The sequence below is a fragment of the Fukomys damarensis genome, unplaced genomic scaffold (genome assembly GCF_012274545.1).
Source record: "Fukomys damarensis isolate Sample0158 unplaced genomic scaffold, DMR_v1.0_HiC HiC_scaffold_16, whole genome shotgun sequence".
Classification (NCBI taxonomy): domain Eukaryota; kingdom Metazoa; phylum Chordata; class Mammalia; order Rodentia; family Bathyergidae; genus Fukomys; species Fukomys damarensis.
The window spans coordinates 466,093-492,516 of NW_022900928.1; the positions used below are offsets into that span (position 1 = coordinate 466,093).

At 52.0% G+C, this 26,424-nt stretch overlaps 2 protein-coding genes across 2 annotated transcripts in view; one reads left to right on the forward strand and one right to left on the reverse strand.

Annotated features, from left to right (window-relative positions):
• Drd4 (dopamine receptor D4) overlaps window positions 1–1,226 on the forward strand; it is a gene marked incomplete at its 5' end in the record, with an annotated part of 3,446 nt that extends 2,220 nt beyond the window's left edge. The window contains one exon of the mRNA XM_033764763.1: window positions 76–1,226. Coding sequence (XP_033620654.1) covers window positions 76–278 — 203 coding nt within the window. The remainder of the gene's footprint in view (window positions 1–75) is intronic.
• Window positions 1,227–2,065: 839 nt separating this feature from the next.
• On the reverse strand, window positions 2,066–26,424 carry Deaf1 (DEAF1 transcription factor). The gene is made up of 10 exons (XM_033764034.1): window positions 26,354–26,424; window positions 26,079–26,225; window positions 25,506–25,645; window positions 24,723–24,788; window positions 17,328–17,454; window positions 15,966–16,094; window positions 15,556–15,684; window positions 13,326–13,573; window positions 8,477–8,566; window positions 2,066–2,483 (listed from the first exon to the last, which is right to left on the reverse strand). Exons 3-10 carry the CDS (start codon window positions 25,581–25,583, stop codon window positions 2,379–2,381), a joined length of 972 nt encoding a protein of 323 aa, XP_033619925.1. The 5' UTR covers window positions 25,584–25,645; window positions 26,079–26,225; window positions 26,354–26,424; the 3' UTR covers window positions 2,066–2,378.

Here is a 26,424-nt window from a genome sequence, read left to right on the forward strand (position 1 = left end):
CGGTGCAGGCGGGGGACCCGGGCGCGCACCACCGCCGCAGCCGCTGGTGCGCTTGCTCATGGTGCCCATCCTCAGGGGCCTTCCTGGTGTGCTGGACACCCTTCTTCGTGGTGCACATCACTCAGGCGCTGTGTCCGGCCTGCTCCGTGTCCCCACGCCTGGTCAGCGCCGTCACCTGGCTGGGCTACGTCAACAGCGCCCTCAACCCCGTCATCTACACCATCTTCAATGCTGAGTTCCGCACAGTCTTCCGAAAGGCACTGCGCCTGGGCTGCTGAGCCAGCTCCTGGAGATGGAGCCCAGCAGGGAAGGGCCAAGCGCAGCCGTTGTCATTTAAACGACTCCTTCCCGACCTGTGGGGTGTGGTTGTGGGTGACGGTGTGGGGAAGAGGGGCTCTGGGAGGTGACTCCAGAGGAAGGGCTGGGCCCCAGGAACCCGGCTACCCTGTGTGGCTCTCTTGAGCCTCTACCATTGCAGCCCCCAGCTAGGGAAGGCTCCTGGGAGGGACAGCAATCTAGTCCAGGAGCAGGAGGCACCTCATCATCCCCTTATGCCTGTTGAGAAATGAGGGGCTCTGAGGTGTATGAGCTGAGAACACCATCTTATCCCAGCATCAGGAAGTACTCTGGGCATGGGGGCCACCGCCCCATGCCATGTACCCCCTTCCTGGCCTCAGTGCATGCAGGAAGCCCCCCCCCAGCCTCCTTCCAGTAATAGCCATTTTTCATACCTCAGGGAACAACTGGTCACAGGTTTGTGGGGAGAGGGTAACCCTGTGGGGGTTGGGACTCCCTTAGCTTTGCCTCCGGACCTGAAGGCCTAAGTGTGCTCTGCCCTTGCTGGCCCTTCTGAGCAGCTCTGTAGAGAAGGCCACCAGAAGCCTCCACACTCCAGGGCTGACACCAAGACCCTCAGTGAGCCTCCCAAAGAAACCTCAAGCCCAAGGTTCACAGGTTCCATTTTAAAGCCAAGAGAAGAGCACGATGTTCCCCAAACCCAGGAAACGTCGGGACTCCAGGAGGCCAGTGGTGTCCATCTGGACCCTCCCTGAATAAGGCTCTGGGTACCTCCCCTCAGGGATGTGTCCCTATGCCCCACAGACGACCCTCTGCTCAACAGTGTCAGGGCAGTCCTTTGCCCACGCAGTGGTCCTCAGCTTCCTGCCACCTTTTGCTGCAAACCTCATGGCCAGGCCCAGACCCCTGCAGGTGTCCTGTAGCCTCTATGTGGCCCCTTTGGCTGGATGGGGCAGCCACCAGAGGGCTGGGGATCAGCCTGCCCATCCCAGGGACAGGCCAGCTTAAGGGGCCCAGACTTGGTCCTCAGGCAACCAGGGTAGAAAGCCCTGGCCTCAGGCTGGTCCTCAGAGTACAGGTGCCTCCCAAACCTGGTGCCTCCTGCTCACAGCCTTTGTTTTGGACTTGCTGCCTGTGGGCATCACCCCTGTGGTCAGCCTGGGAGCTTCAAGGACCCTCAAGCATGGGAATGGGTGCCATTCCTAGCTGGGCTTGGTGCATCTGTCTCCTCTCAGGCCTCTCCAGGAAACCCAGCAGACAGGACCTCAGGTGGCAAGAGGAGGGCGTGGCTGAAAAGCTCAGGAAGCTTCCAGAACATGGCAACACTGATGTCTGCAAAGGAGGTCACGAACACCCTGGGGTGAGGACCCCCAAATGCATCCAGCCTTGTGGCCCTGCTCCTGAGGACAGCAGAGTGGACAGCACAAAAGATGACCAGGGTTCTGTGACCCTGGGCACAGGCTACCACACAAAATGTTCTGTGTGCACTGAACAAGTCGCCTCAGGCATAGCTCAGTTACCAGGTTGCTGGGAGAGGATGTGGAGCCAGCTAATCTTGAGGCCACCTTCCCATGTAATCCCCTCTACAGAAGGACTGGAACCCACTTCTCCAGCCATAGCTGCTTGAGGCAGACATCCTGTCCCAGTGGAGGCCCTGCTCAGGGTCAGCCAGAGAAACACTGGAGCCTGGCCCTGCCACGCACCCCGAGGACAAACAGGACGGACTCCCTTAGGCTGTGAGCCTAGATCAAGCTAAACCACCAGCGGATGGGAGGGGTAGGGACTTTATTTACAGCTTTATTGACAGACACAACATATACACGTACGTACATGTGTTGCGGCGCAGGGACACCACGGGTGACCGCACACTTGTGACCCAGCTGAGAGCACCGTGAGGAGTGGGAACCTGGTCTGTCACTAGCCATCAGCCCTTCTGGGCATTCTGGCGGGGCAGTTCCTGTCCAAGGTGCTGCTGGCTTGCAGTTTGTGGAACCTGTCTACCAGCTGCTTCCTGCCCCTGGTGTCCTCCACGTCTTAGTCCACAGGTCATCAGCCGTACGGGAGGTGGGGAAGTGCCTGGCTCACACGGTGACCTTCTCGATCACACTGTCAGTGACGTGGACTTCATCAGCCTGGACAGTGACAGCTGCCGACTGGCCACATACGTGCTGATGGTCTTTCCAGTCCTGCAAAGAGGTAAAGACGGCAGTCATGTAAGCAGGGTGGTGGTGAGGGCACCTCAGACACAGCAAGACATCTATGTGGAGGGGCTGGGATGAGGTGGCCCTGGCCCTTCGCCCCAGAGCTGCTGGGCCAGGGCACATCAACCCAGTGCCTGTGCTTCCTGCCCCTGCTCCAGCCTACCTGGGGTCTAGCCTTCCCCTCACTCCTGAGATTTCAGGATCAGACAACCAGGGTGGGTTTAAAAACAAGGTTCCCTTGGGCTGGTGATTTAGCTCAGTGGTTCTGCCACCTGCCTCACAAGTGTAAGGTCCAGAGTTTGATCTCTGGTACCAAAAATAAAACAAAAAATACCCAACAAGGTTCCCAGCCAGGCACAGTGGTATGGGCCTGTAATCCCAGGTACTCAGGAAGCTCTCAGAGAAGGATCATAAGTTCGAAGCCTGGCAATTTATGGAGACCCTGTCTCAAAAGGAAAGTTAAAAAGGGCTGGGGTGTGCTGGGCATGGAGGCACATGCCTATAATCCCAGCACTCGGGAGGCTGAGGCAAGAGGACTGCTGTGAGTTCGAGACCAGCCTAGGCTACACAGTGAGTTCCAGGGCAGTCTGAACTACATAGTGAGACCCTGTGTCAATAAATATATAAATAAAGAAAAAAGGGCTGGGGATATAGCTTAGTAATAGAGTACCCTTGGATTCCATCCCCAGTACTGGCAAAACAAAAAAACTGAAAAAATCTAAAAGAATCTGGGGCTCATGGGTCAAAAGCAAGCAGGGAACAGGGAGATGTAGCACCTCCCCAAGGGGAAGAGGAGCTAGGAAGGCATTCGAAGTGGAAAGCCAGGCTTCCTCAGATGTCCCTGCTCCCCGGAAGCCCAGGTCCTCCACAGGAAATACATGAGACCTACAGGTCTGGGAGCCATGGCTGGGTAAGAGAACCCCAGGGATGGACGGACAAAGGCTCAAGACAGCAAGGGTCCAGAGCACCCAGCATGGAGAGCTCCCCCCCGGCTGGGGCCTGGACCAATGACAGAGCATCTCAAGTCTGAGCCAGCCCAGGCAACTTATCCACTTAATGAGACCATGTCTTGAAGTAAAAACACCCTGGGTTCAATCCTCAGTCCCTCTAAGTTAATCAGTAAATGCTAACCTAACAACAGAGCCCCCAAATATAGGAAGCAAAAGGTGACAACACTGAATATAGAAGGAGGTAACACAATGACAACTGGAACTCTTGCCTTCCTCTGAGTCCTAGAGAGAAATCAGCAAGCACACACAAGGGGCACAGGCCAGGCCTGGGCAAACTGCAGTCAGTTCAGAGGGACGGAAGTCCTTCACAGCATGTTCTCCCACTACAGAACAAGTAGAAACTGGTGACAGATGTAGGCTTAGGAAATGCACAGATACCTGGAAACTAACACACTTCTAAAGAAGTCACAAAATAAACATTTTTTTTTCTATTACTGGGGGCAGAGCCCATGGCTGTGAGCATGCTAGAAGCTCTCTACCCTTGAACTACACCCCACCAGTCAGTGAATAAAAAGGAAAACAACCTGTGTGTGTGTGCGCGCGCGCGCGCGTGTGTGTGTGTGTGTGTGTGTGTGTGTGTGTGTGTGACAGCCCTGGGGCTGTGGAATGGGAGGACAATATGCCCCTTTAAATGTGTATTAGAAAAGCGGACAGACATCAAGTTAGCAACATAAACTTTCACCCCAAGAACTGGGAAAAACAAAAGCAAACCAAGCACAGCAGGAGGAACGAAGGGAAGGAGTAGAGCAGATGGCATAGAAGTAGGAAGCAGGAAACAGTACATCAGCAGTGGAACCGAGAGCTGGTTTACTGATGAGACCTCTGGAGTGGACAGACCTGGAGTGGACAAACCTGGAGTGCCTGCTGTGAAATACCAGAGTCCCTGCTGCCAACGTCAGCAAACAGACCTCACAACCAGCCACAGAAATCCGAAGGATCTTAATGGAGTACCACAGATGGCCCTGAAGAGGCGGACAGGTTCCCATAAGGCTGTGGGCTGCCAACACCAACTCAAGAAGCAACAGAACCTAACTTCAGGTAGTAAAAGTTCTTCTGCAGAGAAGTCTAGGCCTGGCTGGTTTTGCAAGTGACTTCAACAAGCCTTTGCTAGGAAACAACAGTGATCACCCAAGTCTTTCAGGAGAGGTGCAAGCACTTCCTGACTCAGCCAGAGGCCAGAAGGACACCTCGGGGTAGAATGTGGACCGATCTCTCATGCACAGATATAGACAATCCTCAACAAGATGACAAACAGATCAAGCAGGGAGGAACAGGGTGGTGAGCTGTGACCACGGGATTTGCCCAGGAAACGGGTTTCCCAGGGTTAGTTTAACCCCTCCAGAGGTCACTGTGGAACACGGCAGCATTACCGGCAGAAACTCAATTGGGAATGGAAGGGGAGCGCCTCCTCTGCTGAGAGACCTACAGGCAGCACCACAGTTAACGACGGAGGGCAAACTGTCTGCCCATAAGATGGGGAACAGGGCAGGGATTTCCACCCCTAACACACCTCAGCACTGTACTACATTAGAGGGTGTAGTGATGCAATAAAAAAAGAACAGACCCCCAGGTTGCAAAGGAAAAACTGTCTTTATTCAGAGACCACACGGTCTTAATGTAACCACACAGTACAAAAATCACTTGTTTTCCTGTATCCTTGCAGTAAGCACCTGAAAATGAGACTAAGAAAACAACTGCATTCAAACAAGCATCCACAAATAAGCTGCTCTGGAATGAAAACAACAAGAGGAGACAGACTTTTAGACAACGGACTCACAAAACCCTCCTGAAGCCACTTTGCTCACAGACTAGAGGCTCGGTGATCAAGCACTGATGCTTCCCAGTAGGCCTTTCCACAAACCGACAAGCTGATCTCAAAATGCACAGAAAATGCAAAGGACCACTTCAACCAAAGCAGTTCGAAAAAGAGCGAAGCTGGAGGACTCCCCTTCTGACTGCAAAGCACATCCTGCAGCGACAGCTGAGATCCTGGATATCTATGTGCAGAGAATGAACTTGAACCCGTGCCGGCTGCCATCAATAAAAACTAACTAGGGCCAGGGCTTTAGCTCAATGGTTCTGCTGCCTGTCTTGCAAGGGGCAAGGTCCTGAATTCAATCCCTGGCACCACAAAAATAAAAATAAAAAAATAAAAATATAAATAAATAAAACCTAAAATATCATAAATCTAAACCTTAGCTAAAATTACACGTTTTAGAAGAGAAAATGGAAAAAAATCTTCCGTTTACCCTGAGTTGGGCAAAACAGGTACAACACCAAAAGTCCCAGGATAAAATGCCAAAAGCACTGTCCTCATAACCATCAAAATTAAAAATATTTACCATGTAAGAAATGTCATTAAGAAGTGAAGGGTTGTGTTGTGTGAGGCCCTGGATCCAAATCCCCAGCACCCAAAACACAAAGAAGAGGCAAGCCACAGATAGGAAGTACTTGCAAATTATATATCTGATAAAGGACTTGTTATCCCAAACATATAAGGCTCTAAATTCCATAAGAAAAGAAGCAATCCAACTTGAAAAGTAGGCAAGAGATTTAAAGAGGCATTTCACCAAAAAAGATATGCAAATGCTTAGTGAATGTAACAAAGATGCCCAGCCTCAGTGGGGTCCAGGGAGCCTGAACTGTGGTCAGAAAGGGGAGTATTTTTTGGTTGGGGCAAAAGTGACTATCTGGTTGGTGTGACCAGGGTACAGCTGCAAAGCCCCACCTGTGAGTCTAATGATTTTATCTCTTTAAAGTTTGCTGGGAAACTATGCAGGAAATACCAGCTAGTGTCACTCTGGGTGGTCATGGTGGCCAAGATGGCTGCAGTCACGTCAAGCTGAGACCACACATCACCTACAGAACAGCCGTGATCCAAGGATCCAGGCTGATGAGGATATGGAGACAAGGCCAGCACCGCAGTGGGATGTCACTTTGGACCACAGCTTACTGCTCAGAGGTGAGAGATGCAGGTACACAGGCAAGCTGTGCTCCCAGCACTTGGGAATGTGGCTGGGCAGCACAGGAGGGACAAAACCTCACTGTGCTACACTATGGATGAGTCCTGGAAACCGGGTGAGCAGAAGCTAGCGATGGCCACTGGAGACGATTCTGGTCTGTGAATGTCCAGACAGAACCTTATGGAGGAAAGTTCTAAAATGGAACTGTGGTATCTGTACAGCTCTGTGAAAGATTCACTAAAAACAACTGAGTTGTAGCCGGGCGTGGTGGCGCACACCTGTAATCCCAGCACTCGGGAGGCTGAGGCAGGAGGATCACTGTGAGTTCAAGACCAGCCTGGGCTGCATAGTGAGTTCCAGGTCAGTCTCAAAAAACCAAACCCCCCCGCAAAAAAAAACAACAACAAAAAACCAAAAAAGAATTGAACTGTACACCTAAAGTGGCTGAATTCTATGGCGTACAAATTGTACATACCACAGTAAAGATGTAAATTCACACACGTAAAGTTTAAAGAGAAACGCTGTGCAAGTTAAAACCCAAAAACAAGTTATAACTGCCATCCTGCCCCACAGAAACAGGCAGTGCGGAGCTCCTCTGTGGGTGTCCTCCAAGCTCAGGTAAGGAGATGCAGTCCTATCTAGTGCTCACTTTGATGCAGTATTCGAAGCAGGGATTATCATCTGAATTAATAAAAGTGGAGCACCTGTTATCAATACAGTCAAGGAAGTTACAAAATAAAGGGCGGAATCTGTCAACAAGGTGTTGCCCAGCGTTCCATCCCCAGGGGGAGGACTACAGGAGCTTGCGCTCAAAAAGCCACGTCACGTGGCAGAATCTACTGTAACCACATGTGTGCCCACGCCTTGACCTCGTCCCCTCCCTCTCGGCAGCCCTGGGCTCTGGTCAGTCTCTTCAAGTGCAGAGGAATGATTTTGATGCCCTTTCTCAGTCAAACTCCTTACTGAAGCTCTGGGGACCTAGGCATCTGGTCCTGCTTCCTGTACCTCTGCCATGCTGTCCCTACCCTACTGCATACCCTGGGAGGGCCTAGGCATCTGCAGACCCTGGGCTGTGCCCACCCCAAGGCCAGTCCTTTACACCCCCCTCCTGCTGGGCTCCTCCATTCCTCTGCTGGGACAGAGCCAGCATCAGAGTGCAACAGGTCTGGCAAGGTTCTGTCTGCAGAACCGGGCTCTTGTGAGGGCAACTGGGCTGTGCCCACACTGGACCAGCATCCTCATTAGCCCCGACAGCACCTTCCAACCCAGGAGAGTTCAGATGGGCACCAAGCAGGAATCATAGAGCAAGACTCAGCCTGCAGCCCAGCAACAAGGGCTCCAGACAACCAAGGACATAACGGTCCCTCTTGTCGGATCGAGGGTCAGCACCCACCCTCCCAGTCCCCACAGAGAGGGAGGCAGGATGAAAGGAGACAGGTCATTCCCTAAGCACAAATGTTCCTGAGGAAGCACTCCATAAAGAGCAGAGGACACAGCTGTGACTAAGGTGACCTGGAGAGAGGCCCAACTCCCACAGGCCCAGGTAGCAGGGCCGGAGGGCCGTGTGGTCCTGTCCCCACCACCACACTCCTTCATCTCAGAACAGCTGCCCTGGGGAAGCCGCACCCCGCGGGGATGAGGGTCAGCGTGTACAGCCAGGAGCAGGACACTCCCGGGAGGTCAGGGGCTGGTGACACCACAAGAGCCGTCCACGTTAACTAAGTAAGACCTGACTGACCATGAGTGGCCTGAGGGAGGGAGAAATAAGCACTAGGGATGTGGGACAGCGTTTGTAGTTTCATTTCCTTACGTCAAGGAGCTGAGGGACAAGCAGGTTGTGCATCCCTCTACACAGATCCACATGACCTGCCGGTCAGACGGTGCCTTGACGCTGTCATGGCCCCTGGAGCCAACGGCTGCCACCTGTGGGGCCTCCTGAGGAGCAACGGGCACAGCACAGCACTGGAGGACAAGGAGGAGGACGGGTCCCACAGACCGGACATACCTTGCGCTGGCAGAAGGTGGAGCAGTAGTTGACCTTGTGGCAGCCGGTGCACTCGCTCAGGGCTTCCCGGCCGCAGTTCACGCAGGACTGCTGCCGGAGGAACAGGGCAGTCAGTGGCCTGGCCCGATACAAGGGACAGACACGCAGGGGCAGACTGGCCTCCAACGTGGTCCCTTCTTTCAGGCCCCACTCCTGCCTCGCTGCATCTGCCCCATATGCACCAGCAGCAGCATCCGCTCTGCAAGGACCCCGTCAGCCACACAGAAAACCCAGCTGGGGAAGAAGTGCAGTGCACGATGAGTGTCCTGAGCGTGTCCCATGTGCATCTCAGAGACAGGACCAGGAGGCTGCCCGCCGGCAAGCTAGGGATCCAGAAGAGCCCCAGGCAGATGCCACAGCCCCAGCCAAGGCAGAGCACCTTCAACTGCTGCTCACTCAGCCGTTGCTGCCACCACCAGAGCCCTGTGCCAGCAGCTGCTCTGGGCAGGGAGACCCGGCCTCGGCACTTGAAAAGACGTGTCCAGGCCCTGCCGCCTCAGACCCTGCAAGGGACTTTCCATGTGCAGAGCATGCAGCGTGGCCTCACTCCCAAGGAGTAGCACCCTGAGTAGTCAGCGCTAAGTTGGCTACATCGCCATCAACACAACTGGCTCTGAGATGGAACACATTCAGAGCCGTGTATCATGGGAACCAAGCTGCTTTTATTTTATTTTACTTGACTGTGTTTTATTTTATTTTTTGCAGTGCTGGGGATGGAACCTAGCACCTTGTGCATGCTAAGCAAGTGCTCTAACGCCAAACTACATCCAACCCTTGTTCTATTTTAGGACAGGGTCTCACTAAGTTGGCCAGACTGGCCTTGAACACATGATCCTCCTGCCTCAGCCTCCCAAGTAACTATTTACAGGTGTGTGCCGCCTGACCTAGCCTTCAAGAGCCAACAGAGAATATGACCCCTCCAAAAAAATCAATTTATTTTTAGGATATATATACCCCAGGCTGGCCTCAAACTTAGGGCGATCCTACTGCCTCAGCCTCTAGAGTGCTGGGACTATATGTGTACACTACCTCACCTAGCCTGACAAAAAAATCACTTTAAAACGGCCTACTAATTCTTTATGAAGGAATACTATGCTCAATACTGTTTTTGTTATTTATTCTGGAAATAATCCAAAAGGTTGAACTTGAAAACTTAGGAGCTGGGCACAGGGTAGCTCATGACAACTAGCTGTCCCTTCACCTTTTTTTTTCCATCCTTGGTTCTTGACCTCTGAACTCTGAGGTTCTATGGCAGTTATAGCCAGCTGCCCAGGGCAAGTGGAGCCATTTCCATCCAGTACCTGGGGTTAGGGCCTGCCAGGGGCAGGGTCATAGGCAACACCTGGGGGGTGGGAGGGCTCCTCCCTCAGGACCACAGGGCAGAGCCTGTGCTCAGTAAGGACAGTGATACAGATCAATGAGAGAGGCTCTGGTCATCCACTGAATGTCACAGTGTCACTCCTAGGGGCAGCAACTGAAGGAACAAGAAACCTACACCCAAGTCCATCCGGAGGCTGGATGGTGTAAGCTGATCAAGGGATCAGTCTAATGGCATCTTCCCTAGCTGGCCAGAGCTGTGACACCACCCCAGAAAGCCACTGGGCCATGCTAGGGAGGCCACATCCATAACCTGGGAGTGGACGGCTTGGCCTGCAGGCACTGCAGCCAGTGTCTTCCTGTGTCCCAGCCTTGTGCTTGTCACACTGGCTGTCAGGCCTCCTCACATCTCCCAGGGGGCCTGTCACAGTGCCCTGCCTCCTGAGGTTGAGGAGACAGGTGTGTCCAGGTGGCCCCCTACTGTTCAGCAGGTGCTCTGAGGACCCTCCCAGGGACTCGGGCATAGCCAGTGGCATCAGCAGTCAGCTCCTGAGTTCCTAAGACAGACACCAGCAGGGGCCGTGCTCCTCACCCACCATCAGGCCTGGGTGTGTCAGGTTCATGTGGAGCGGAGGTGCCCTGCCTGACCCTCAGGGACCTGGGCCAAGCCCTATGCTGCTGAGGGAAGGAGGGGGTCAGAGTCACCAGGCTGGCCACCCCTTCACTGCAACTGTGCTGAGACACATTTAACTTTCACAGAGAAAGCTGGGAAGGAGGCCGTAAGAAGGGTGAGAAGGAGCAAGGAGTGGTGGGGACATGCTGCAGAGATAGCCTCAGACAGTGCCAGTCCAAGCCAGGCCGGGGCGGTCAACCCAAGGGCCCGGGGCCACTCGGTGGCAGCTGCTAGACTCAGTGGCCTTGACAGCAAGGACAAGTGCCCTTCTGCCCTGTTTAGCTACAGCAAAACTAATCACACACACATGAATGCAAATTTTCCACTAAAACTGGCAAAAATCCCCTTATTACCCTCAACTGGGCTGAGTTTATTTCTTTCTTTCTTTTTTTTTTTTTTTTTGGTACTGGGCATTGAACTCAGGTCCTTGCGCTTGCAAGGCACGCCACCGAACCGCTGAGCTAAATCCCCGGCTCTTGAGTTTATTTCTTTCTTTCTTTTTTTTTTTTTTGGTACTGGGCATTGAACTCAGGTCCTTGCGCTTGCAAGGCAGGCCACCGAACCGCTGAGCTAAATCCCCGGCTCCTGAGTTTATTTCTTTTAAAATTAAATTTTAAATAAAAGAGTGGGCAAAAGTTATAAATAAAAGATCCAGGCCATAGTGTGAGGCCTTCCATCCATACTGTCTCTGGGGGCTTCTGAGGGAGGGGAGTGAACACCCGACTTGGGCAGATCCTGGGGCCTCTGCTCCCAGCAGGGGCACGGTACTCACTCACTCAGCCCATGCACTGAACATCTTCCCGCTCTCCAGGCTCAGGCTCAGGGAATGGAATCACATTCAACACTGGCTGAGGTTCACACAGTACTTCAGGAAGTCCCGAACAGAAAACCCCCAGGCACTTTCCGAAAGTGGAAGGGAAGCCACCTGTGCGGTCTCCACCAAGAGCCACCCATGCTGCCTCCCCAGCCTGTAGCCCCCACACCCCAAGATGCTGCTCACCATACCTGCCTGCGCTGGGGGACAGACACTGCTCACATCTGGTCCCATGGCTCGCAGTGGCTTGCCACCCAAGCCAGAATCCACTCTTAACACAGCCCAGTGACTCGCTCTGTCCTGCTGCGTGCCCACCTCCATCACCACGGTCTTGGTGAGGGAGGCCCGTCTGGCCAGACCCAGAAGCAGGGCAGTGGCGGGGCCTCACCCTCCCCGGGACTGGATCACGAGGCCATGATGTGGGCTAGCTACCTTGTTGCTGCACTGGGGCCAGCGGGTTTGAGGCAAAGTCTCACTATATAGCTCAGGCTGGCCTTGAACTCACTATGTAGCCCAGGTTGGCCTCAAACTTGCAGCAACTCTCCCACCTCAGACTGAGCACTGGAATTACAGGTGAGTGCCACCATACCTAGCCAAGGTAGAATTTTATAACCCTGGCATAGGTTCGCATCAAGGCCTCATGGGCACCTTGTGCCCGGCAGAACCAAGAGTTCATTTGGCCAGCAAGCACAGCAGGACAACTGTCGTCTCAGCTACTTGGGAGACAGAGCTAGGGGACACTGCAGCCCAGGAGTCAGGGATCAGCCTGGGAAGCAGGCTCAAAAAAGAGCTTTTGCTACAGTTAACATGGCCTCCTTGGCCTGCGTTGCCCATGAGCATCCAGACATAAATCACACTGAGTAGCTCCTAAGGTCAAGCCCAGACTTGGCAACAAAGGGCTGGGGTGTAGCTCAGAAGGCAGAGTTGTGGTCCAGGCTCTGGGTTCTTCCCCCAGTGCCCCCCACCCCATCAACTGTGACAAGAAATCTAGAGAACCTTCAACTGTCTGAAAATTAAACACACATCTCAACAACAGGTCAAAGTACAAAAGCTGCTCTATGCCTATACCTGGGCCTTTTGGCAAATATCCCCAAGGCAGCATGGGCCGAGAGGTTTTCTCCTGAGCCTGCTGGGAGCTTGAGAAAAATGAACCTCAGCCTCAGAAACAGGACACTAGACAAAAGCAGCAACAGGAAGGGTAGGAGTTGGACAGCCGCTCATCGAGCCCCCTGGGGCCAGAGCTGCTGCTGATGGCAGAGCCAAGACCAGGGTGCAGGTGGGACAGCAGGATGGGAGCAGGAGCTGCCAGGCAGGTGTCCTGTGACCGCAGCACATTCGCCCAAGCCTGCTGGCCATGTGCCCAGATCCAGGAACTTGCGACAAAAATTTACATCTACTTTTAACAAGTCCAAAAGGATACAGAAAACATTAACTGTCATCTTTTGGCAAAGGAATGTCAGATTTTGTTTTCTCTAAACTTTTCTGCCTTCCGAATTGCAGCACGGAGTATGTCTTAGTTTGGAATCATATTTTTTTTGTTCTATCTCCAAGAGTGGAAACAATGTTTTCTGTCTTGAAAACAAATTCACCCCACCTTAAGGAATCACTTGTAAGATCAGAACTTGTGTTCTAGTGGAACAAGGACCACACTCATTGGACTGGAAAATCTGGTGCTGAGCTTCGAGACTGGAGGCCCACCTGCTAGCTACTGCTCTACATGTCCTGTGACATCGGGCAGAGCGGCCTGTGTGGAATGACACTGTGCTCTCCTCCACAGGCCACCAGCTGGCCCCATCAAAGCCCTCACAGCACCTAGGAGGTCTTGGCCCTAAGTTACCTGAGATGCACAGGCTGCAGATCAGGGTCAGACACCTGCACAGCATGTGAGGTCCGGGGCTCACTCCCCGGTATGCGGTCAACAGCAGGCGTCTCTCCTGCAGGGAATCCCTGCTGGTGACAGTGGCCTGCACACAGGCAGTGGGCCTCATGGCCCACGCCTACCTTACCTCTTTTCGCTCTGTGTCAGCCTGCATCCTGGCCTGTGTTGCGGCAGCCTCGCGGCAGGTGCTGGCCTGCTTGGCCTGTTCAAACAGTGTCTTCAGCTGCTGTGCTGTGTTAAGCAAATTATTGACCATCTCTTCCAGGTAGAGCCAGCTCCGTGGCTCCACCATCTCCAGCCCACTGAGAGACGCCGGGGAGACAGGCTTGGTGGGGGTGGAGGGTGGGACGGCCAAGGCGGGCAGGGACGTGAGCACTGAGAAGGGACAGCAGGGGTCAGGGCGCCTTCTCCACCTGGCCTCTGAGCCCCAGGTGCCAGGACGCAGCCTGATGCCCTCCTGACCAGCCTGGAGACCAAGGACACTGTCCTCCCTCCATTGTGTCCATGCCCAGTGCCATATGGCATTTCCAGTGCTGCTGTGGGAGCCCTGCCAAGGCCCAGCCATGCTGGACAGGGCGGGTAAGGGTGATGTTCACAGCTGAGACCAACTGTAGGCCAGACACTGCCCTGGGAGCACCGGACCCGAGGACAAGGACCGAAGGGCAGGGCCTCCTGAGAGGCAGACAGACTAGGGAATCCAGATCCAGACACCAGGTTTCTCACAGCTGGAAATCAGGGCACACATACACAGGAGGGCATGTGAGCAACCATGGGGTTAATTGGAGCAGAGGTGTGTGTATGCACAGAAGTGTATATGCATGTGAGAATGTCGTGTACACACGTGTCCTGCCTCCCAAGGGGCAGGCACAGCCCTGCACCCAGAATGCACAGTGACGCTGACCTCCAACCTTCAACTGCCCTGAAGGCCATCTCTGCCACCCAACATGGACACAAGGCCCAGAAGAGATAACGAGGCATCATGAGGGCTGGGACCCAGGACCAGAAGCACCAGTTACCACTGACGTGGCCAGGCTCCTGGAGGAACAGGAGATCCAACATGGTTGGGCCACAAAGCAAGGATGCATCCTTGAGGGTAGGCAGAACCCAGCCATGCGCAAGGATTCCCGGCCAAGTAGGGCAGTCAGAGGATGGATGACAACAGCAGTCAGCACCACTGACAGAGACAGGCAGCCCTGCGCAATGAGCAGGGGCAGCTCTGGGGCCTTGGGACCCATGGCCTCTTCTTGCCACAGAAGAAGACCCAGGTCCTCAGCCACGGCCCAGATCACTCTCCGCAGGCATAAGACAAGAGCACAGGCCCAGAGCCTCACCAGCCCCTGCCCCATGTCCAGCATCTCTGACTGAGACACACGGCAGAGCCCAGCATATCAGTGTGCAGCTGTGGGTAGGGCCACCCTGCAGGACAGCTCTCCAGGACCTTGGAGCATGACAGGCAGGCCATACAGGAAGGGGACCAGGGTTAGGACTAAGGACCTACCTCCCTGGTGCTGGAGGCCCCTGGCCCCATTCAGCCTCGAAGGCAAGTGGGGTCAATGCCTCCACTGAAGGAAGCAACCAGAACACCCTGGTGTCACAGCTCTCAGTGGCCCTGGGGAACCAGACCCTGTGATAAGCAGAGCCAAGGGGATAGTCCTACCCAGGGCAGGACAGTGCCCAGCTGAGTGGGGCCTGCAGGGGTCTGGGGAAGGTAGAATCTAACCTGAGCCTGAGGGATGGAAGAGTCTAGGGCAGGGAAGGGGAGGTGACTTGTTTTTCAAACTCAGGAACGTGTCTCCCTCACTGCTGGTCACAATGACAGTGCAGCATGTGATGGCCGTCAGCACAGGAAGGGCCATTAGCAGTTCAATGACAGCATGCACCGTTGAGGTGAAGACACAGAAATGGGTCCAAAGCATGGAGCTAAGTGCAAGTACTCAGAGAAGTACTGATTCTGCACTCTGAGCCATCAGGCCATAAACTGGGTCCCTTTGCCCTCAGCAGTGCTGCTCTGTGGCATGGTGTTGGTGGTGGGTCTGTCATCATGGCAGACAGACTGTCAACACCCTCCTCCTGGGCTTGGCAATTCCCTGGGCCAGGCACTTTTCTGTCTCTGTGCAAAGCAGCACACAAACAGAAGCGGGCAGAGTGGCTGTGTCCAGGGGCTCTGCCAGCCCAAGATCATGCTTCACACCTGTGCAAGCCCACTTACCAGGGAAACTTCTCCCAAGAAACAACTCTGGGCTGGGGTGTGGCTCAGCAGCAGATCGTGTGCTGGGCACACTCCAGCAACGGTGGTTCCATCCCCAGCACGGCAAAAACCAAGCCACTCTGAGAACAAGGGTGGGCACCAGACTCACCTATCTTGGGGTGTGATGTCGGCAATGCGGCCTCAGGAAAGGGTGTGATCTGGCAGCTGTCCTGATAGCCAGGGTAGTGGGGCTCAGGGTGGCCGACCCGGCAGGGGGGCTGCACGCTGGCCTCCTGCACTGTAGGCAAGAAGGACAGGGTAGCTGGCGGTGGTGCTGCAGTTTCCAACTCCATCCACAGCTGTGGGCTGTGGCAGCTTCAGGATGTGCTCGATGGGACGGAGGGCGTGAGGGAAGTCACCCTGGTCAGCTGCCTGGCTCTCCTGACGGCCTGGCCCACACAGAAGTCAACCTGCATCCCCAGTCACACACCAACTACCTGAGCAGCTCCCCTTGCACAGAAGGGACCCTGAGCTGCAGGGACACGAGGCAGGGGCAGGACTCTCCTTGGAGCAGCTCACCTGTGGCTCCCGTGAAGACGTCACCCTGGGCCGGGCTCTCCGAGATTACAGCAGTGGCCTCCACAGTGGACGCACGGTCAAAGGTCAGTGCCCCAGATGTGGTGATCTGCCCCGAGGGTGTCACAGTGACTGGAAAGGCAAGCCGGGAGGACACAGGTGTTAGACCCCAGGGCCTGGCCGAAGCAGGCATGTGTGAGGACACTGCCAGACAGGAGACTTCAGGCCTGCAGGGCAGAGCCTCACCCACGCCATGGAGTCGGCCTGGGGACCAAGCAGACACACTGCCTGGCCAGAAAACAGAAACATGAAATATTCAGTAAAAGCTTTTGTAGTCAGAAGTAAAAAGCCTCTCTTCAATGCTGAGGACACAAATAGCCACGTCCCTCAGCACACGTCAGCTGGCTCCTGAGCCCAGCCATGTGCTCAGTGCCCAAGGGCAGCAGCTCGGGAAGGAAGCAGGAAGCTGGTCAGGGGGCAAATGAATCACTGATGAGGGACCCCAGCACCTCCGCTGCTGCTCCTCTCAGTCCTCCCCCTCCCAAGGAAGACTGGCGAATGTACACACAGCACGATGAAAGCCACTAGAGCCACAGAACATGGTGACTCACACCTATAATCCTAGCTACTTGGGAAGCTGAGGCAGGATGATAAAATTCAAAGTCAGCCAGGCATGGTGGCTCACTCCTGTAATCCCAGCACTTGGGAGGGTGAGGCAGGAGGATCACTGTGAGTTCAACACTAGCCTGGGCTACACAGTGAGTTCCAGGTCAGTCTCAACTACATAGTGAGACCCTATCTCAAAAAAAGCAAAAAAGAGAAAAAAAGAAAAGAAAATTCAAGCTCAACCTGAGCAACCTAACAAGACTCTGTCTCAAAATAAAGGGCCGGGGATTTAGCTCAGGGGTGCCGCTTCCTGCCTCACAAGCACAAGGACCAGAGTTCAATCCCTGGTACCCGCTCCCCGCAAAAAAAGAAAAAAAAAAAAACAATCCCCCAAAACTAAAAAGGGCTGGATTCCCAGTACCAAGGGAAAAAAAAAAAACTCACACTAAAATGATAGCCTTTGTTTGGCAGGTGTCCACACCAGAGACTACCCAGCAAGCGAGCCTCGGTGACTGACTCTCACAGACCTCACAGATGTGCTGGGGAGCCCACTGGGGATGCGCCAGGGGCCCAGAACACTGTCAGAGGGCACCCTACTCCCGATACCAACACAGCACTGGGAAACAGACACAGAGGGGCCAGACAGCTCCCGGCACAGGAGTGGCTGGCATGGGACAAGGGGTACTGACACGAGGACAGCAGGCGCTGGGACGTGGCTGGCAGGCAGGCAGAGCAAACACGCCAGAGCCCCCGACTCACAGGTGGTGGCAGCAGTGGCCGGGAGCAGCGTGATGTTCTTCGGAGAGTCCTTTTTCAGCGGCGTTGTGGGCAGCTCGTTCTCCTTCTTTCGCCTCTTGTAGGGCACGAAGAGCCGGACCGGGCCGCTCTGCAGGGGGAGGCACAGTTGAGGCACGCAGAGCTCTGAGGCAGAAAGGGGGTCAAGATGGGCAGCTGGGCAGAGTGACGGAGAGCATGGAGGGGCTCTCAGCATGCCAGAGAGGGAGCTGGCTCTGCACTGTTCATAGGGAATGGAAAAGGATGGTATCGACACAACCGCAGCCAACAGCGCCACTGGCAGGTAACATTTCAGGGATTCCTAGAAGAATATAAGCTTGACCAGGTGGAAAAGGACAAGAAAACCCACAGCTGGGAAGGAGCCACCCCAAGCACCGTCAGTAAAGCCAGAGCTTGAGGCACCGGAGACCTAGATGTAAAGGAAAGAGCCCGACCAGGCCAGCAGCAACAACAAAAATCAGTGAGTCATGGGAATCTGGAGATCCCGGCATCGCCTGGGAGAACTCGTCAGCCAGCTCCAGGGACTGGCCCCTCCCAGAGTTAGGAAGACGGAAGATCCCCCAGCCCCGCACTGCATAGGGAAGACACTTCAGTGTTTAAGGCAGGGTCCTCACAGGTGCCCAAGCTGCCCTCAAATTTGATGTCTTCCTGCCTTGGCCTCCTGAGTAGTTGAGATTAGATGTACAGCAGTATGCTGGGCTCCTTTCTTTCTCCTAACTTCTCTTGACTGACATTCTCCCTTCAGATGCATCATCGCCGTGCCTGCCTCTCTTCCCCTAGGGTTCTGCCTGCTCATCCCCAGCCTGCCCAGGCTATGTCTGGCCACACCCGCCTGCCCCTCGGCCTGTCTCACATCTGCCGAGAGCTGGATGCTCCAAGTCATGTGGTGGCAGCTGCGGGCATGAACTCCAGCATCCCCAGAGCTTCTGCCTTTGGCCTCTACTGACTTCTTACCCTCATAACCTACATGGTGCAGGCTGAGCACACCCGATGCTCCCGCCATCTCGGCCTCTGTCCCTGGCCTCTCTGAAGCCAGGCTCCACTGTTCTCAAGCAGGCCCAGGGGCACAGATGCCCATGGTCCCCATCTGGGCAGTCAACTGAGGCTCCTTGCAGAGGTGGCTGAAGGCAAAGCCAAGACCAGCTCCTGCCAAGGGTAGACTGTCCCTTCCCATGGGGAAGGGGAGTACTCTGGAGCTCTCTGTCCCTAAGGCTAGTCACCAATCCCATGAAACCCATGTCCCACTGAGCACATCCCTGTCATGCTGGGCTTTGCCCTCCCTGTGGCCAGGCCAAGAGCACTGGGCCAAAGCTTGTCCTCACTGTAACTGTCCAGTGGTCCCTTGTGGGTTCCAGCAGGTCCGCAGGTGACCTGCACACCACACCATGGACTGCTGTGATCATACAGGGTCCTGACCCCACAACAGGATTCTGCTGAGTGTAGACTTCTTTTTCGAAACTATCTCAGCTATTTTATTTCTTTTGCCTTTCCATATAAATTATAGGATCAGCTTGTCAAAATCTACAAAGAATCCTGTGGTTTTTTTAATTTACCAGGATTTTGATGTACTTTTGTTAAAGCTACAGTAGGATGGGGAAGATGAACGCCCTAGCCCGTGGGACTCAGGCCTGCGGATTTGGTCAGTCTCCTCGAGCAGCCAGATTTTCAGCTGGTTTCACCTGTGCTCCCTGCACCTTTTCTCAGGCTCGGAGAAAGTGCAGATGATTCTGGTATGCACTCCCAACTTCCCTCTCACACTTCACTGCTCCTTACCCCTCAAGAGCCCTGGTTCCATCTGGTAGGGTTTTTGTTTTGTTTTTGTTTTGTTTTTTTTTGGTTATTTTGTCTGGCTGGATGTTTGGTTTTTTGAGACAGGATCTCACTAAGTAGTTCAGGCTGCCCTCAAACTTAAAGTGGTCCTGCCTCAGCCTCTGAAGTACTGAGATTACAGGTATGGGCCACCATGCTGGATGTATTAGTTTTTCCAAATGTACTTTAAAATCACTTTATTTTGATCAGGTTCATTTTCCCAGCACTTTCACATTAAATCTACATATGAAAGGCCAGGCATGGTGGCACATGCCTGTAATCCCAACACTTCGGAGGCTGAGGTAAGAGGATCACTGTGAATTTGAGGCCAGCCTGGGCTACATAGTGAGTTTCAGGTCAGTCATAACTATACAATGAGATCCTGTCTCAAAAAAAACCCAAAAAACATCTACATATGAACTAGACAATTTAATATTTGATTTAAAAAAATTTTTAATAAAAATGCTTGATGTTTTGGCACAAGAAGATAGTATGTCCTCCAATTTAAAAAATTTTGGGGAGGGTACTGGAGATCAAACTCAGGCCCTTGTGCTTGGGAGGCAGGCAGTGGAACCACTGAGCCAAATCCCGGACCTGTCCAATTAAATTTTATTTTTCTTCTTTATTTAGTGGTGGGGATTGAGCCCAGGGTTTTCACACTGACCTACAATCCAACCTTCTTATTTTTTGAGGTAGGATCTCACTAAGTTGTTTATTTCTCCAGGCGGGGATTGAACATGTGATCCTCCTACCTCAGCCTCTCTGATACTGGTATTATCGGCACATGCCTTTGTGCCTGGCTTTAAATTACTTTCAAGACATTTTAAAATAAGACTTCCAGGAAGAGGGTGAAATAGTGAATAGTGGAGAAACAGCTTCTCCAAGATTTGGTGTCCAGTCACTGGAAAACACCAATGGGAGAAAGAAAAGAAGGAGGGTCAGGGATTTAGCTCAGTGGTTTCACTGTCTGCCTCGTAAGTACAAGGTCCCCAGTCTGATCCCCAGTACAAAAAAAAAAAGAGAGAGAGAGAGGAAGAAAGAGAAGAAGGGAAGTGGATCCTTGGGGCCCGGCAAGGATCTGAAGCTAGAATTGAAGCCCACAGGGAGAGTGAGGGGTCTACAATGAAGGAGGAGGAGACAGCAAGTGAGTGAGTGTGTGAGGGAAGGGTGGCTCAAACCTGCAGACACAGGTGACTACTTGGCCCAGAGACCCAGAGACCTCCGCAGAGAAATGCACCAATGGGATGGAGCAGTGGACACAGGGACTACAGTGGCTGCCTGAGTTATTTGGGTTCAGACCTCTACCAGGAGAGGGTAATTGGCCAGCAGCCATCCTGGAGAGGGGCCACTGAGCTCAGAACTCAGAGCAGCTGACGGCTAGCTGCATCATAGTGAGGTGGAACTCAGTTTCAGTCAGCAGAAGGTCAAGGAGCCAAGTTGAAGCCAGCAGGAGACACAAGGTGTGTTGCAAGCTGTATACAATGGATTCCAGCCTCACAGCCAGAAACCAGCCTGAACTTCAGAACTAAAGGTACAGGTTTGCTGGGATTATTCACTACCTTGCCATAAATCTACATTTTCCTTTCCTATCTTTCCTTTCCTTTCCTTTTCTGTTGTTGTTGTTACCAGGAATTGAACTCAGGGCCTCACACTTGCTAGGCAGGCACTGCACCGCTAAGCTACATCCTCAGCCCTTTGTTTTCTTTTTTTCAGGTACCAGGGATCGAACTTAGGACCTTGCACTTGCCAGGCAGGCGTGGTGCCACTGAGCTACAGCCCCTGCTCATTTTCCTTTTTCTTGATTGTTTGTTCTTGCTTTTATGTAAGTGTGAACATTATTTCTAGGGTTTTATTGTTGTTGCTGTTGTTCTGTTCTGTTGCTATTTTTATTTCTCCCTTCTGTCTTTCCCTCCTGTCTTTTTCACCAATTCCTCAAAGTTTGTGTAATCTTCCTTTATGCTCCAGCTTTGCTTCTAATCTCTTCCTCTTCTTCTATTTTTCTATTTGTCCCCAAAACCCCCTTTTAAATTTTCTCCCCTGAGGGTAATATCACCATACTGAGGGGATATTTACTGTATACAATTTTCTTGTTTGTTTTAGATTTTGTTTTATAACCACAAATCCAGTTCATACGTGTAAAGGTAGCAAATCAATAGTTAGGACAGTGTGTCATTTTCTAGGCTGTGCTTGATGCTTTTGTTATTGCTGATTATATTACTTTAGCCAAGGTGACACAATTGTTCTAATCATTTGTTCTTCCTCATACAACAAGACTAAGATTGTGGAAGTCATAAACAATACTACAGGCCAGTGCCAAAGAACCAAAGGCGAGGCTACATAGGCAGCAAATTCTCAACCCCAATAAATTGAAGAGATAGGATCTTGTAAAAGACTTAAAACCCAAAGGCCAGCTACACCTGGAAGACATATCTGAGAGACAGTCAATTCCTAAGGGTTCTAAATACTAGCAATAAAGCTACCTGCCATAAGCAATTTACAAGCATCAGGAATTAAACTAAAATAGAAAATAAGATATAATCAAGATATAATCCCAAACTCTCCAAAATAGATCTCATAGAACATGGTTAAGTAAATGCAAAGGAAGTGAAATTATCCCATGTATACTATCAGATCATAGTGCAATGAAACTGGAAATCAACAGCAAAAGAAACCACAAGAACTTCAGAAACACATGGAAATTAAATAATACCCTCCTGAAGAACCAATGGATCACAGATGAAATTAAAGAAGAAATTAGACAGTTTCTACAATTAAATGATAATGCCATTACAACATAATGGAACTCATGGGATGCAATGAAAGCAGTCCTATGAGGGAAATTTATAGTGGTGAATTCCCATATCAGAAAAACAGTGAGGCTCGGTGTGTTGGTGCACGGCTGTAATCCCAGCACTCGGGAGGCTGAGGCAGGAGGATCGCTGTGAGTTCAAGACTAGCCTGGGCTATATAGTGTGAGTTCCAGGTCAGTCTCAACTACATAGTGAGACCCTGTCTCAAAAAACAAAAAAAAAAAAAAAAAAAGAAAAAAAAAAAAAAAAAAAAAATAACCCAAAAATAAACAACCTAATGTTGAACCTCAAGCTCCTAGAAAAAGAACAACAAATCAAGCCCAAAGCACAATCGTACAAGGGAGGAAATTATAAAAATCAGAGCAGAAATTAATGCAATGGAGACTAGAAAACAATACAAAGAATCAATAAATTGAAAGACTTAATAAAATTGACAAACCCTTAGTTAACCTTATCCAAAAAAGGAAAAACTCAAAGCCATGCAATTAGAAATGAAAAGGGTGAAGTCACAACAGATCCTACAGAAATCCAGAGGATCATCAATACCTACTTCAAGAACCTGTGTTCTAGGCCAGGTGTGGTGGCGCACACCTGTAATCCCAGCACTCGGGAGGCTGAGGCAGGAGGAGTGCTGTGAGTTCGAGACCAGCCTGGGCTACATAGTGAGTTCCAGGTCAGTCTCAACTACATAGTGAGACCCTGTCTCAAACCGCTCCCCCAAAATTCCTACATACTCATGAATTACCAAAGCTGAATCAAGAAGCTATAAAAATTCTGTGTGTGTGTATGTGTGTGTTTGAGACAGGGTCTCACTGTGTAGTTGAGATTGACCTGGAACTCACTATGTAGCCCAGGCTGGTCTCGAACTCACAGGGATCCTCCTGCCTCAGCCTCCCAAGTGCTGGGATTACAGGTGTGCGCCACCACACCCGGCTAAGAAGCTATAAAAATTGTAAACACACCAATATCAGTCAATGAAATTGAAGATGTAATTAAAAATTTACCAACAAAGAAAATCTCAGGCTCTGAAGGATTAACTGCTGAATTATATAAGAAATTTAGAGAAGATCTAATGCTGCTACTTCTCAAACTCTAATGAAATTGAAAGGGAAACAATACTCTCAAATTAATTTCTGGAAGCAAGCATTATCTGATACCAGAAGTAAAGAAGGAGCTGGGCGTGGTGGCGCACGCCTGTAATCCCAGCACTTGGGAGGCTGAGGCAGGAGGATCGCTGTGAGTTTGAGATCAGCCTGCGCTACATAGTGAGTTCCAGGTCAGTGTCAACTACATAGTGAGACCTTGTCTTAAAAAAACCAAAAGAAAGAAAAAAGAACCCCCCAAAACTGGACCTCCTCAAATTTAAAGACCTAATCCAAAATGGGCATCTGAAATGGACATTTCTCAGATGAAGTGGAAATGGCAAATAAATATATGAATAAATGGCCAGGGTTATAGCTCAGCAGCACCACGCCTGTCTGCCAAGTGTGAGGCTCTGAGTTCGATTCCTGATACCAAATTTTTTAAAAAAGAAAGGGGGACCCGGGATTTGGCTCAGTGGTTCCACTGCCTGTCTCGCAAGTGCAAAGGCCCAAGTTCGATCCCCGGTACCAAAAAAAAAAAAAGAAAGGAAGGAAGAAAGAAAAGGTTTAACATCACTGATCATTTGAGAAATGCAAAGTAAAACAATGCTAAGTTTCCATCTCACTCCAGAAAGAATGGCTGTTATAAATAAACCAACCAATGACAAATGCTGACAGGGATGTGTGGGAAAAGGAACCCTTCCCCACTGCTGATGGGAGTGTAGGCTGGTGCAACCACTGTGGAAATCAGTGTAGAGATTCTCAAAATACTAAAACTACAGGTTCCATTTGACCCAGCTTTTCCCCTTCTTGATATCTTCCCAAAAGAATTAAAAGCACCATACCATAGGGATATACGCACACCCATGTTTATAGCAGCAGTTTGGAATAGCTAAATATTGGAAACAGCCCACATGCCCATCAACCAATGAATAGATAAAGATGTATTTTTATACAATGGAGTACTACTTTGCTTTAAAGAAGGTAAGTTTGAGACATTTCTAGCTAAATGGATACATCTTGATACTGTACTCTTAACTGAGTTAAGTCCCATACATGTTTAAATATCAAATTGTTTCTCTGCTGTGAGAAACTGAAAGTGGAAATAAGCAAAATGTATAATAGGTACTGGGAAACGGGAAGAAAATATTCAAATGACAAGGGGAACAAGGGTGGGAGGAGGGGGAAAGGAAAGAAGGGACAAGAAAAAAAATCGAAGGAGAAATGGAGACAGCGGGGTGTGGTGGTGCACGCCTGTAATCCCAGCACTCTTGCAAGGCTGAGGCAGGAGGATCATTGTGAGTTCGAGATCAGCCTGGGCTGCATGGTGAGTTCCAGGTCAGTCTCAACTGCATAGTGAGACCCTATCTCAAAAAGAAAACAAAAGAAAAAATGTTCAAAGTGCAGGAGGTGATGCAGTATACACACTTGTGACCATTTAAAGTGTGTGAGTCTGGCTCCTGGGCTGGCATAGGAGCAGCACAGAGCCCTCCACATGGCAGGTTTGCTGTGACTTTACAGGGCCACCCTGCAACTTGCCCCACTTAGGCAGTGGGAGCAGGTAGGGGCAGAGAAGTGCCAGAGGTCCACCCAGGCCAAGGGCTGATGCAAGGAGGGCAGGAAGCAGGTGGGCCAGGCCATGTGTGCGGAGGACTCACCAGGGTCATGTCATCACAGCAGGCCGCACAGGTACAAGAGGCTGCATGGGGGTTCAAGATCCCATCCTGCAAGGCAGAAAATATGCCACAAAGTCAGAGCCAGCTGAGCACACACCACTCACCCTGAGAGTGCTAAGGCCTGATACCTGCCTACAATTCACAAAGGATAAGAGTTGCCTCTAAACCTGGTCTGCACGGTGCCATCAGTGGTGGTGGCATGAGAGGGCTCTACAGTGCTGTTCCCCAGCTGGGCTTGGCTGAGGCCCCTTCCCGCTGGAGTGGACTGAGCAAGGAACAGCAGGAGCTGCAGCAGCAGGCTCACACCAGGAGCTACTGCCCTGACTTCCACTCGAGTTCTTTTATCTTTTTGAGAGTACCAAGGATTTAACTCAGGGCCTTCACATTGAGCTACATCCCCAGCCCCCTTTTTTTATTTTGAGACCAGGTCTCATTAAGTTGCTAAATTGCCCAGGCTAGGCTTGAACTTTCTATTCTCCTGCCTCAGCCTCCCAGAGCCTGGGGTTTACAGTGTGTGCCGCCATGCCTGGCTTCAATTTGTGCTCTTCCTGTGTCTAAAGTTCTCCATGCTCAGCACCAACTCTTTCAAGCCCCACCACCTTGTGGGCAATGCCAGCATCATCCCCGTGGAAAGCTGAAGGTGTAGATGCCACACCCATGGTGACACAGCAAGCACGGAGCCAGGACGTTTCTCCTGCAGTAGGCCAAGCCCTGACTCGGGTCCGTCTGCGACAGGCCTTGCTGCACAGCCCCGCGTGGCCATACCTGGATGAGGCACTGAAGCGGCCGGCCTGCATAGCGGATGCTTCTCTTCCAGTCCTTGCTGCTGGCTCTTCCTGCCATGGCCTCAAATTCCGTCGGGCTGTACCAGTTTTCCCCCTGCTTGATGCAGCGTCCCCGGCCCCCTGGGACAAAAGTGGCCATACATGCACCCTGCGGGCCCTTCTTGTGCTTTCCTCTCTTCTTGGCTTGCTGCTGCCTGGCCTCTGTGACTGCTGCATGGTCACCTGAAGGCTTCCCAGGGCAGATCTCTGCCCAAGTTCCTTTCTAGCTGTGCCCTGATTGTCCGTCTGACCTTCCCACTCTGGCCTATGGTCAATGCAAGCTCCGCCATGTCCCTGAGTGTCTGCCCAAGTCCGAGCTGGCCAGGCCCTATGGGAAGTACACTCAGCTCTGTCCTTTCCCAACCCACCTGCCCAGGCCACTGGGACCCCAAACAACAGCCTGGTCCTCCCCATTCCTTTTGTGGCCTCGACCCTGGTCACAGGGGCTGCACAGTCCACAGCCCTGGCCCCAGCTTCCCGATGGGGTCACCTGAGATGGACAGTGCAACCTTACCTGAACCCAGCCTGCTCTTATAAAGCGTGCCACTGATGTTCCTGCAGCGCACAGGTAGCTCGCTGTCGTACACTGACGGGTCCCAGTTGTACTTGGTAGCTCCTTTTTCCTGGCCGGGAGCCAGCGGGGTTGGAGGAGACTGAGGGCCTGAGGCAAAGAGGGGCTCTGAGGATGAGACCAGCAAAGCCAGTGCTTCACCTGTGGGCAGCACCCTTTTCTAACTGGATAATCCTGCCTTTTCCACTCAGATTTGCTATCTGGTAATCCAAATTTACCACAGAAATGAACTCCAGGGGCCTGCGGAGAGGGCCGAGGGTACCTGGGGTGAGAGGAGCCGCTGGACCCT

Bases quoted from the DNA above. Each gene is read 5' to 3' on its own strand.
- Deaf1 (XM_033764034.1), bottom strand. From the start codon at position 25,583: ATGGCAGGAAGAGCCAGCAGCAAGGACTGGAAGAGAAGCATCCGCTAT. The intron at 17,455-24,722 runs GTGAGTCCTCCG...CTCCCCCTGCAG, and splicing joins GCTGTGATGACATGACCCTG to AGCGGCCCGGTCCGGCTCTT. The intron at 15,685-15,965 runs GTGAGCTGCTCC...TCTTGCCTACAG, and splicing joins CGTCTTCACGGGAGCCACAG to TGCAGGAGGCCAGCGTGCAG.